This window comes from Lagopus leucura, unplaced genomic scaffold, assembly GCF_019238085.1.
Source record: "Lagopus leucura isolate 7727_CA_CO unplaced genomic scaffold, USGS_WTPT01 Super-Scaffold_797, whole genome shotgun sequence".
Classification (NCBI taxonomy): Eukaryota; Metazoa; Chordata; class Aves; order Galliformes; family Phasianidae; genus Lagopus; species Lagopus leucura.
This window is the reverse complement of record NW_024962259.1, coordinates 3209614-3221906: the sequence shown is the minus strand read 5'-3', so window position 1 is coordinate 3221906 and position 12293 is coordinate 3209614. Positions and strand designations below refer to the sequence as shown.

The window sequence follows — 12293 nt, the reverse complement described above, 5'->3', positions numbered from 1 at the left end:
AGTCTGTCAAGTAGTGGTACAGTTGAAGAGGTTATTTCCATCTTAGCTCTCCTAGACACAGCTGGAGGCAGGATGTTTAAAGAGGGGGAAATTACGAGTCAGGATTAAATGACCAAACTCCCCACAACACCTCCATGTTTTGGTTTTATAGGTGTACAAAAGCACTGTTGTATATGAAGGTATATAAAAAAGCTACTGTACTTTTGAATTGTGTATTTTAATTATTGCAAGCAATTAAAAGCTGCTCTTTTCTTACCGGCTGCTCAGTGACCTAAATGACATGAGTGAATGGCTTCGGTCCATTTCTCTTTGAACAAGGAGCTGCACTGAAAATATTACCATTACGTTCAGCTTCCTCGCTGGCAGTCTCTGCTGGGAGGAGAAGGACTGAAAGGGTTAGAACAGCCAACTTTCTTTCAAGTCCTTCCTTCTGGAAAATTTTCTGCTATTGCTAATAGGAGCCAGAGCAACACCAAGAGCATTAGCGAAGGCAAACTGCTGGGGCAGCCGTAGCTGCTGGGGTTGCCAAAACCTGCTGACTTCTCTGCCGGGATCCACCTGGAGCTGCGTCTGTCCTGGCAGACAGTGCTGCTGGAGTGTGGCTCTGCGAGCGGGAAAGCTTCCAGACAAAAGGCCAGTGTTGACATAGTTGTGGTCTCTCCAGGCCACGGTTGAGACACATCACTGGGGTGGTATGAGGGGAAGTTTCCATTAACCATTGTTCCCAGCTTGCTTCCACCACCGCTGTGGAGTTCTGCAGCTGGATTTCCAAAAGACCTCAGTGCTCAAGAGCTCTCGTTTCAGCAGCTTAAATGGAGGGGCTAAGATCTTTCCAAAACACTTGGCAATCATCAGCCCCCATTGATAACAAAGCTAAGCACACTGAACAGCCCAGCCACTTCATTGTTGTGAAAATGTGGCCGCTGTTGTGAGTACAGAGTGTTTAAATAATACAGAGGCTGGCAGTGAAGGCATCTGGCTGCTGATGCTGAGCAGCAGAGGCTTTTCCTTCACCTGGCCTTGCGGCTGGCACTGGAGGCTTCCTCCTTGGCTGATTCCTTGCGCATCACGGCCTCTGACCGGCCCTCTCTCGGGATGTTGTGACAGCTGTGAAGCTTGCTGATGTGAGGATTAGTCGGCTGCTAGGCACATGACGTTCAGATTGCTGTTCTTATTTGACCTACCTCTGATTGCGAGGAATTTAGTGCATAAAAATAACACCCTGAACAAATTTGGCAGAAGGATGCGCAGCTAAAGTGCCATGAATACAGGGGGAGAGGAGGTTGAAAAGCAGTGTAACATGAGGCCACATACTGTACTTCTGCACTAACAGCAGTGCCAAGTCCAGCACAGCCCACGCTGTCATCTTAGGTTACGACGAGTTCCAGCACCACGTAGATGCAGTGGCCATTAGCCAGTAAACTAACGAAGACAGGTTCCTGGCTTGCATTATTGGCAAAACTTGATAGAATAAATACAAAGATACAGAGTGCCAGGAGTTGCCTAACGTAAAACATTGGACAAGGAAATACTGGTTTTTCTGCCTGGGGTTTCATCCACCCTCGTTAACTCTCTTGTGCTCAGTGGAGTTCCTGATCATCTGCAGAGCACACCAGAGCAGAGAGCAAACACAGACTGACAGAGGTGTGCAGGTGGTTGGGAGCCTGCGAATCTCTTCCAGCATAATAGTCTTCAGACTCCTAGGTAATAATGCTTAGCTGTGCACATAATTTTTTCAGGCTCTGCATTAGTGAAAGCAGTCACCTTTACTGAGCCTTGCTTTGAAGGTCCTTAAGGACCTTTAGTACGGGGAGCTTGGACTGGGCAAAGCAAAGTTCGAGCAGGTGGGTAAGAAGGCAGGATTGTGGTTACTGCACATTCCTCTCCCGGATTACTTAGAAGTGCAATGCTCTTTGTTTTAGTGGTTTGTTGTTTTTTTCTCTGGGCAAGACGCAATACCTCAATATCCCATGTTGAAAAAGAGCTTTTACGCCCTTTCCTTCTTTAGAGAGATCTTGTAAAATTTCACTTACAAACCTCATGTAATTGTGTCATATGGCATATTGTAGATAAATGATGTCAGCTGATAGTCTGTACCTAGAACTTTAGCAGTACTGCAATACCTGTGCTTCTGTTGAGGGCAATTAGAAAGCTGGGGCAAATTTCACAGTCTGCGTGACTCTTAGAAATACCCTGCATGCTCACTGAAAATGTTATGAGGTATTCAGAAATAGTGGCTTGCTTCATTTTTATCTGCATTACTGAATTTGCAAGCTTTGTACCTGTGTGTTTCTCCATATTGGTCTGCATTAAGGAATATCTGGTTGCTCTGATACAAGTATGCTAACATCAAAGGAAGCTTTCCTGCATTTAATCCTTTAAATAAGCCTGTTTCTGCCAGCCCATGTATCTGGAATGAGATTAGCTATCCATTTAAAGCAAGGTACAAAAATGTCTTGGTTTACTGAGCCTTCTGGGCTGGCTTTAAAACAGTTAATAGTTTGGATTTCCCCACCACCCCCTTTGAAGACAGTTTAGCTTAAACACCTATTAACCAATGTTGTCCCCAGGTCTGACCAAAAAGCCTTTCTGCCAAAGCTGCCCACAAGCGGAGTCCCACTGCCCGTGTCCTGCTGCCTGTGACCCTGGGGTTGGTCTGCACCTGCACAGCAGGCCGAGGTGGGCTAATCACCATCCCATGGCTGCCCGGCCCTGAGCACATGGTGCTGCTGGGCTCCGTGAGGAAGGCTGCCAGGAAGCACCGAGGCCTTGGCAGCAGCAGCCATGTTGTGCAGCACAGGAGGAAGCGCGGCGTTGGCGCAACACGGGCAGATGAATTCTTTCCTCTTGCTCTCTCATACAGATATATATATATTAATCAAATAACTTTGATCCTCCTTTTTTCTTCTCCCAGGCCCTTACTAACCTTTCCTGGAAGCTGATTTTATCAGTGCTATTTTAAAATGGGAGTTACAAAAGACAGGCTCCCTGTCAGTAAGCCCTGGTTTGCACAATGCAATCCCCCGGTGCATTTTCTGCGCAGTTCCAATATTGTTGCTGCAATCTGTTAGATTAAAATAAAACTGTATTGTTAACAGTGACCTTGATTTGGAATTAGAAATGACACTTCATGTTTACCATTTTACGCTGTCAATATTACAGATGCAGGCACGAATAGGGAAATATTATGCAGTCACAGGATGTTTGTGTGGATATTATGAAAGCCACCATCTCTCTAAAGTCAAAGTGAATCAACTAATAGCCAAAATTATAAAGGAATATCTACTTCAATCACAAGTTCTTCTGAAGTCAGTGAGGCTGGTACTTCTGAGGCATGTGAAAACTCCTGAAATTTCTGCCCATGGGGAAAGGCAGCTGACCTTAGGATCCTATTTTTGGAACCTTTGGTTGAGATTGTAAATTGGAGTTGTAGTGGGAATGCTGCCTGTACTGGGCTTGTCACACTGGAGTCTTGAAGGCTATACTGAAGGTTAAAAAAAGAGAAGTAGATGTGATAATAGTTCTTTTCTTGCAGTAGGCTCCTTTTAAATAGTTCTTATAAAAGAGCAGTAAACAGTGTGCATAAGAGTTCTTCCGTTTTTGCAGAGCATCACTGTAGCCTGCTATGTTGCTGGTTTCCTTCACCGTCTTTAAAACGTTTCCAGTAAGATTTCTGAGAGAACAGTTAGCACCTCCTTAGCAGAGAGCTGTGGCACAGCTTGACTGTACACTTTGATGAGACTTTTTTCCTATCGCAACTAATACACCTTCAGATTCTAGAAATCTTTGTGTGAGAATAAGAGGAAAGATTGCAGTGCAGTGGATAAATCAGACCTAAATGACAGCACTTACGATTTGTTCCTGAGGCTGTGATCGTAAGGCACAGGTTGGAGCGGTAAGCCCTCTGCCTGCACTTGAGAGCAGCTCTGCTGGGTTCGTTGATCCTCAATGGGCACGTAAGATTAGCAACCAGAATTAGGAACCAGTTTTGAAAAGAACGGCATGAGCATGTCGGGACCTGAATGTGCACCCTGCAGATGGGCAATCTAATATTTGAGCAGAGTTGCTACCAAACTTACAGTGAAAGCTTAAAGAGTTATTGGTATTTACAGAGCCTTTAAAATCCATGCTCAGTGATATTATTTACATAGTTTCTTCTAACAGCTGAATTCTTCCTTTATTTTTGTAGGTCAAATCTTGCCAACGAACCGAAACACACCAAGTCCTATTGATCCAGAGACCATCCAAGTTCCTGTTGGCTACGAACCTGACCCCGCAGATCTTGCTCTTTCCAGTATTCCTGGCCAGGAGATGTTTGACCCTCGTAAGCGCAAATTCTCTGAAGAAGAGCTGAAACCACAGCCAATGATTAAGAAAGCTCGCAAAGTCTTCATTCCAGATGATCTGAAGGTAAATTGGAACTGGTGACCAGTTTGTTCCTACACAGACCCTAAGACAGTAGTTCTCTCAGATGCGCATTAGGAGCATGAATCTGTTTGCTCATGTAGTGTAAATCTGCCAAACTAAAAATGACATTTTTTGTAGAATAAAACTGTCAGTGGTTCTGAGGAAGATTGAGGGGAGGATGTCCCTCATGTGTTAATCAACAGTTGAAATTCGTATCAATATTAATTTCCTTTGTATGCCAGAAACTTCCTGCGTGACCTTGGACAGGCTTAATTTGTCCCATATTTCCCCCTTACAAAACAGTCTGATCATGTTTCCTTTTCCTCCACCCTGTCTGGCTCATTGGCATAGTCTGCAAAGTCTTCAAGGAAGAATTCCTCACTCACAGAGCGTGTCTGTGGAGACAGAATAAAATATGTTTTGTCTTGTTTGGAAATTTCTTTAGCTCTGTGTTTTAACAACAAATGGGAACACCACACTAAATGCTATTAATTTAAGTGAAAGAATCTAAAACTGTTTAAGGAAAGTCAAAGAAAATAATTCTGCCAGTAAGTGCATTTTAGTACAATATTTAAAACATAATGCAATAACAGCACAGTATTTAAAAAGAGGAAGCACACTTGTTTATGTCTCTCACCATTTCTGAGATGTGAAGAGCAAAAACTCCTCAGAAGAGAGCTGAACAAATTGACCAGCTGATTCAGTTTATCAAATAACTGTGAAAATTGTCATTATTTTCAAAGTTCCGTTCCCAGCATGTGATTGCCAAGAGGACCTTTTTATCAGAAGTAGTCAGTGCAGAGTTTCATCCTGCTGTTGCTCCCTGAGATACAGATTGACAGCCTGTTGGAAGAGGGAATCTTTGGCGGTGTGTGCAAAGAGGCTGTGGTGCCACGTGTGTAAACCACAGTGATAGATTTAGGGAAAGAAGCTGATGCTGTTTGCTATTTTTATCCCTAAGGATAATGTTGTGCAAGCTAAAAGCAAAGAAAGCACAGTCCTGGTGGTGTTCAGGTGGTAATGTTGCTATCACTTTGTAATGTCCTCTGTTTTCATTCAGAAAGGTTTCTCTGTACCATGCCATTATTTTTTCAGACAAATTTTACTATTTTTGATGCTCTGTTGGCATTGCAGTGTACTGTGAGGTCTACCTAAGTAGAGAAGCTCAGTACAGAAATGGCTACACGGATGTAAGGAGAGGGAAATTTGTGTCGTACATCATTTTGTGGTATCTCCCAGGTATCCTTGCTAGCCAAAGTTAGCTTTTGCCAAAAATGCCTCATAACAGAGGCAGAAAATGTCACTGCCTGGCACACAGCAGTGGAGCACATAAGTTTTCAGTCTAAGGCTAGAAATACAGGGTCTCATTTCCCTGAGATAACCACACCAGATGCCCTTGACTCATTTCAGAATGCTTGACCCAAGTGCTGCTTCTGCCTGGCATGTGGAATGGCTGTTGAGTTCTCGGGGAGGGTAAGCAGATTAGACCAGTCAATCGTCTCTGGTTGCATGTGATTTTGAAATGCCAGCCTTACCTCTTTTGGGCCTGGATTAAGGGATTTGCCGCAGCAATTTGTTAAAATAAAGATGGATGAAGCCTAGGTGGCACACTAATAAATTGCTTAAAGCTGATTTTTTTTTGAGTGGAATGAGATGGGAAATTATAAACAAGATTTGGGTCATAGCTTTTTGCTGCATGCTTGTTTTTAAGAGGATTTTGGGGGGGGTCCTGTCTCAATGCAGGTAAAAAGCAATTTAGAGATACACTGGCTCCAAATCATCATTACTGGACACCTGGCTCAGCTAAAATAATGCAAAGCAGTTGTAGAGTGCTTCTAGCTGTCATTTTGCTCTTGCTTTGCCTTGTGCAAGCAGCAGCATAAGATGCAGAGCAGCTGCATTAGTCTTGGCAGGTTTCCTGCAGAGAGACAGAGGAGTGGGTGGTGTTTCCCTGCTTGGTAGGGACAGATGGCTCTTAGATCTCACCCAGGAGATGGGGCTGTGCTTCCATGCTTGGTAGAATAGGAGAGCTGCACTCAGAGCGTAAGAAAATGTAAGCTTATAAAAATGGAAGGATGGTGCTGGGAAGGGAAGTTGGAGCTGTATGGCTCCACCAGGCAGACTGAAGGCTGAATCGCTGTGTCACTTTTTCTTCAGGGGTCTGAATTTCACTTTTCCTAAGAGATTCTGCCCACTTTGCGTTTAGTGAATTGTTCTTGAGCTTAATTAACTTTCATACCAACAATGATGCTACTTAGAAGAGTGGAGAAATCAGATGAAATTAAGTATAAAGTTAGAGCTGAAGGAAATCTCCTAGAGCTGAGTCTTTTGGGGCAATGCTTTGGGAACGTGCTGACTTGTGAAACTTTGGAGGTGAGCGAACCTATTTCTGGCAAATGCTTTATTCTTCACTGTTAGAGTCCATTGCATGAATCTCTTTGTGGATGGTACCAAAGCAGCCGTCCTTGTTTTGCCATTCCTGAGTTGGCTGTGAAGCTGTGCCAAGAAAACTTCTTCTAGTGACTTCCTGTTCTGGTGTGCAAACACGAACCCTTTGGGGTGCTGTAGTGAAAGCTCTGAACAGAGCGAAGAGCCAAGCAGCAGAGGATGCGATGGCTCCAAAAGAGAGCCCCAGGTGTTGGGTGACAAAGAGGAGCAGGGCCATGCAGGTATTAATCGGTACTGCTTGAGCAACCGCTTGGGAGTCATGGCACACGTAGGTGGATGTGCTAAGTAGGTCAGCATAGCTGTGAGATGGGTCGGACCAGAGTATCGCGTTGGTTTTCCTTGGAGGAATTCATTCTCAGGAGGATGAGAGGCTTTGTGCAAACATTTTGGCAGAAATACCAGCAGAGCTCTGTGCTCACAGGGCTGTGCCTGCAGGTCTGTAACTTCTGTCCCTGCCTTGTCAGGGCTCAGTGGGACACTGAATCGGAGTATCACAGAATCACGGAATCACAGAATGGCCCAGGTTGGAAGGGACTTGAAGGATCATGAATCTCCAAGCCCCTGCCACATGCAGGGCCACCAACCTCCCCATTTAATGCCAGCCCAGGCTGCCCAGGGCCCCATCCAACCTGGCCTTGAGCTCCTCTAGGGATGCACACGGCATCCACAGCCTCTCTGGGCAGCTGTTCCAGCACCTCACCACTCTCATAGTGAAGAACTTCCCCCTGACATCCAACCTCAATCTTCCCTCCCTCAACTTCAAACCGTTTCCCCTCATCCTGCTGTTATCTCCCCTTTCCAAGAGCTGACTCCCCTCCTGTTTGCAGGCTCCCTTTAGGTACTGCAGGCTGCAATGAGGTCACCCCGCAGCCTTCTTTTCTCCAGGCTGAACAAGCCCAGCTCCCTTGCCCTGTCTTTGTAGGGAGGTGCTCCAGCCCCCTGATCATCTTTGTGGCTCCTCTGGACCCTCTCCAACAGCTCCGTCTGTGTTGTACTGGGGGCTCCAGACCTGGACACAGCACTGCAGACGGGCCTCACAAGAGCAGAGCAGAGGGGGACGATCACCTCCCTGTCCCTGCTGGCCACCCCTCTGCTGATGGAGCCCAGGATCCCATTTGCTTCCTGAGCTTCAAGAGCACAGTAGGCAAACTCACAGCAAAGCCGGTGGGGCTGCACAGGGAGCACATCGCACGGACCGCTCCCTGCGGGACGTCTAACGGCTCGTTTGTGTCTCCCTGTGTTCACTGAGCAGGACGACAAGTACTGGGCGAGGCGCAGAAAGAACAACATGGCTGCCAAGCGGTCGCGGGACGCGCGCCGGCTGAAGGAGAACCAGATCGCCATCCGGGCCTCCTTCCTGGAGAAGGAGAACTCGGCGCTCCGGCAGGAGGTGGCCGACCTGAGGAAAGAGCTGGGCAAGTGCAAGAACGTGCTGGCCAAGTACGAGGCGCGGCACGGCCCCCTGTAAGGGCGCGGGGAGGGGAGGGGAGCGGGGTATTTTTTCTTTTTTCTTTTTTTTTTTTTGTGTTTCGTTTTTGTTTCGGTTGCGGGTTGGCATTTGAATAGATGGACAATGTGTTTCCTGTTTGATAGCACCACGCCCAAACCAACCTTTCTGTCTTCAGCACTTTACCAGAAGCAGAAACAAAACTGACTTCACGTTATTTTCTTTTCGTTTGCGTGTGCGGCGCATCTGTGTGCACGTGTGTTCACACCTCTGTGTGTGTGCATGTGTGCATGTGTGTGTGCGTGTGTGTGTGTGTGTGTGTGTGCACGCATCTCAGCACTTCCCATTTTTACAAAGCCCTCTTCGAAGGGTGCCACATTTTTACCTGGACTGTTGAGAACCGCCATAGTAAGCTTTTTATTACGTTGGGTTTTTTTTTCTCAGTGCTGCTTCGGATTAGGGTTTGTACGTTCTTGTAACCGGTTCCATCCTCCTGACTCACTTGGAAAGATCCCAGTATAAATTATATTTAAAAAAAAAAAAAAAAAAAGGAAAAAAAAAAAGAAAAAAGAAAAAAAAAGTAGGGCTCAGTTTTTCGAGAGTAACAAGCTGTCGTTTAAGTACGTCTAATCAGAAAAGTTAACATGCTAATAAAGTGCACAAATAATAATTTAGTACTACACTGCAGAAATATTAATTTATAGATTGCTTTTGTTGTATTTTAAGTTCTGGTGATAATTGTCTTCAGATTTAAAGTGCTGTTAGACTGAGTTAGCTCTACTCATTATAGACCCCATAATGGCTTCTCTGTAGCTATTAAGGTTCCTTTTATTTCCACGGACCCCAGGTAGGTAGGAGTACTATTGATAGACCACAGAGTGTGTACTTTGCACTGTCTGTACCTGAAGCAATAATCCTATTGTACGCTAGCGCATGCTGCCTGGATGTTCCTAGTGGACGTAGGATGGTTTCCCTTCCCAACAGGAGTTTTAATGTCTGTAACAAAAAAGAAAAAAGACACGTTCATGTGAGCATGCTAATTGTATCCCTGCTATAGGGAGCGCATGTATAAGAAGCAGGGTAATTACCTGAAATGACAAAGTTAATAGCATCAACTCAGATCTGGCATTGGAATCAGAGGGGCTTTTCTGTTTTCAGTTAGTTACACATTTCTTCGAGCTCCATTTTGTGATTAAAAATTAAATAACCTGAATTCAGTTGTTTTTTTCCCATGTTGTGTAATATATTTTCTGTGGATTATATCTTGCTGTTATAAAAATCACTTTGATTCAGTTAGAAGAAGTCACTGGTTTGCAAAGCCCATTTCTCCTAGTGGTTGTTGTTTTGAGTGTGACATGAACTGATGGTTCTGAATTCTGTTGTTTTAAACTCTCTCTTTGCTTTTGAACACTTATGTTCGAATCTAAAGTGGACTTCTGAGAAATGAATGTAAGAGACACTGGTGTATCTCAGAGGGGGATGGTGTTGTCATATACTGTGGTTAATCCAATCAATCTAAGTGTTTACTATAGACCAAAAGAACAGATATTATAAAATGTATAAAGTTTATACAGAATAATTATAGTATGTTTGTTTTGTACAGTATTTTTCAAGTACAAATACTGACAGTGTATTTTGAAAGACATATATTATATATAACAAAGAGAAAAAGCTATTCCATGTTTAAAATATATAGCAAAGATATATATTCTCCATTATTGTACAGAAAGGAAATGCTTAGGAGGTTGTTGGTTGGTTTCAGTTTTTGTTTTGTGAACCTCTCGTGTTTTAAGCCTACCACTGGCACACTGGCATGTTCTGTGCTTTAAATTAAGTTGTTATGGAAGTAGTGTGGCTTTCCAGGCTGTTCAGTATTACTGAAGAAGAGAGACTTGCTTATTTTCCATTGGAAACACGTGACAGATCTGTTTCATAGGGACAAAGCACAATATGGATTTTAGGCAACTATTGATTGGACAGTGCAATTTCTAAAGGCAAAAAACAGCATGCAAACCCCAGACTCACTCACTTCTAATCTGCTGCTGCTGCTCGAATCTGTTTCCAGGTGACCTTTTTTCTGATGAATAGCTCAGTTCATGTGTACGGTTGTACGTAGTGCACATGGTCATTCACATGTGAGTAAAATACGGTGCTACATGTCCTGCTCACTGTTTCCTGAGTGTTTTTGGCATTGTTTTCAAATAAAAAGGTCGTTCATTCCATTAAACAATGATTCAGGAGATGCCTACAAAGGACCCGACATTTTGTCCAGCATTACAGACATCCGTGCACACTGACGTTTTCCCAGTACTTGATCTCAGACCCAGCATGTCCCTCAGCGCGCAGTACTCGCCCGTGGACCTTGAACTCAGTGAGCTCAACTTTCTTCCATGTGCTGCAGCAAAGCTTGGAGTGCAGTCAGTTCTTTTCTAGAGCTCAGTGTAAGGCACTGAATGCACAAATGGAGAAGCAGGAGGCAGCGGCCAGCACAGCTGAGCCTTCATCATCTGCTCTGTGCTCTGGGAAGCAGAAGTTTGCTTTCCCTTTGGCGCTGCGTGGCGGTGGCGGAGCTCCCCAAGCAGCCACTGCCACGGATGCATCTTTAGCAGCTGCGCAGCAATTGGCAGCAGTTTGTCATCAGCATCGCTGTGAGCATTCTTGGAGTGGTGCCTGAAAAGCAGAAATGGTGGAAATGAAATCAGCTGATGTGGAAATGGTGAGAACCATTGGTACGCTGCGTTGTGACCACAGAGTGCTCCTTAAAGGAGCCCGAGGGCTTTGGGTGCTCCCTGCACGACACCCTCTCAGAGCTCAGGACTCGTGGCCAAAAACCTGGCAGTGACAACAGGTTTTCCAACCAGGCTGTTTCCCCAGCGTGGCATAAACCAACAGGAAATTCAGCTCATGTTCAGCTCCGCGGCTCAGTTCAGCTGGAGTCATCACAGCTCTGATGGCTGTGAAGGAGCTTGCAGGCATAAGAAACTCTCATTTTATAAAAATAGAAATATATGTATTTGCAGAATAAATACCAGCATGTCTAAATAATTCACTGACCTCTACTAAAAACGTAAGCATCAGTAAAATGCTTAATTTCTATTTCTTTACCTCCGGATCTTAGAAGCGAATTCTTTCTTTTTGAGAAGGAATATCCTCGACACAAATGGAATCTGAGACGTATTTGTGAACATGAGCACCTTGGGGAGCTGCTTTGGAAGGTGCGTGGCAGAGGGCAGGGGAGTCCTTTTCTTTCTTTCCAATGGTGCTTTGGGGTCACTGGATCTGACACCATGGCAGCACTGTCTGACTTGAACTCACAGAAGCAAAGTGCCCCTGGCAGCACTGGGGCTCTGTGTGCGCTGTGCTGCCTGCAGCACCAAAGGCTCCTGGCCATGGATCATCTTGCCTCTGTGGGTTTGTAATAACCCCAATTATTGCTTAAAAGCTATTTTTGCATGTGACTTACAATAGGGATGTGCAGTTTTATTTTTATTGAGGTTTTTTTTTTTTCTATGTCAAGAAGGAAATATATGTATGTATTAAAACAAGTGATCAACCATTGTATTTCTGGCAACACCACGAGACAGCATCTGTTTAAACACAAGTTTAATAAGATCAAATTAACTGTACAACAAGAAATGGATTGCATCCTGTATGCTGTTCAGCCCAAATCTTATTTTATTTTTGTCTGTTATTCTCAATGTTTAATAAACTTTTAAATTTGTCTTCTCTCAGCTGCGTGCTTCTCTGTCGGTGCTGGGAGGGCTCTGCTCCCGCTGTTCCCGCACACGCTGCTCTCCAGCAGAGGATTACTGATGTATTATAGACACACAGCACAGGTGATGGGGCCAAATAGAATGTATCCATGTTTTATGCATCCGTATTTTCCAGCCCATCTAAATACACACACATATAAGCGTATGTATACCCTAAGCATGCACGCTGTGCACACACGTACACACACACACACGTACACACATGTACACACACACAC

At 44.6% G+C, this 12293-nt stretch overlaps 1 protein-coding gene across 1 annotated transcript in view; it reads left to right on the top strand.

Moving 5' to 3' along the window:
- The window catches only part of HLF (HLF transcription factor, PAR bZIP family member), a 33774-nt gene extending 21749 nt beyond the window's left edge, over nt 1–12025 (top strand). Inside the window, exons 3-4 of the mRNA XM_042865169.1 lie at nt 4190–4410; nt 8108–12025. Of these exons, the coding sequence (XP_042721103.1) occupies nt 4190–4410; nt 8108–8323 (437 nt within the window). The 3' untranslated portion in view covers nt 8324–12025. The remainder of the gene's footprint in view (nt 1–4189; nt 4411–8107) is intronic.
- Nucleotides 12026–12293: the final 268 nt, after the last annotated feature.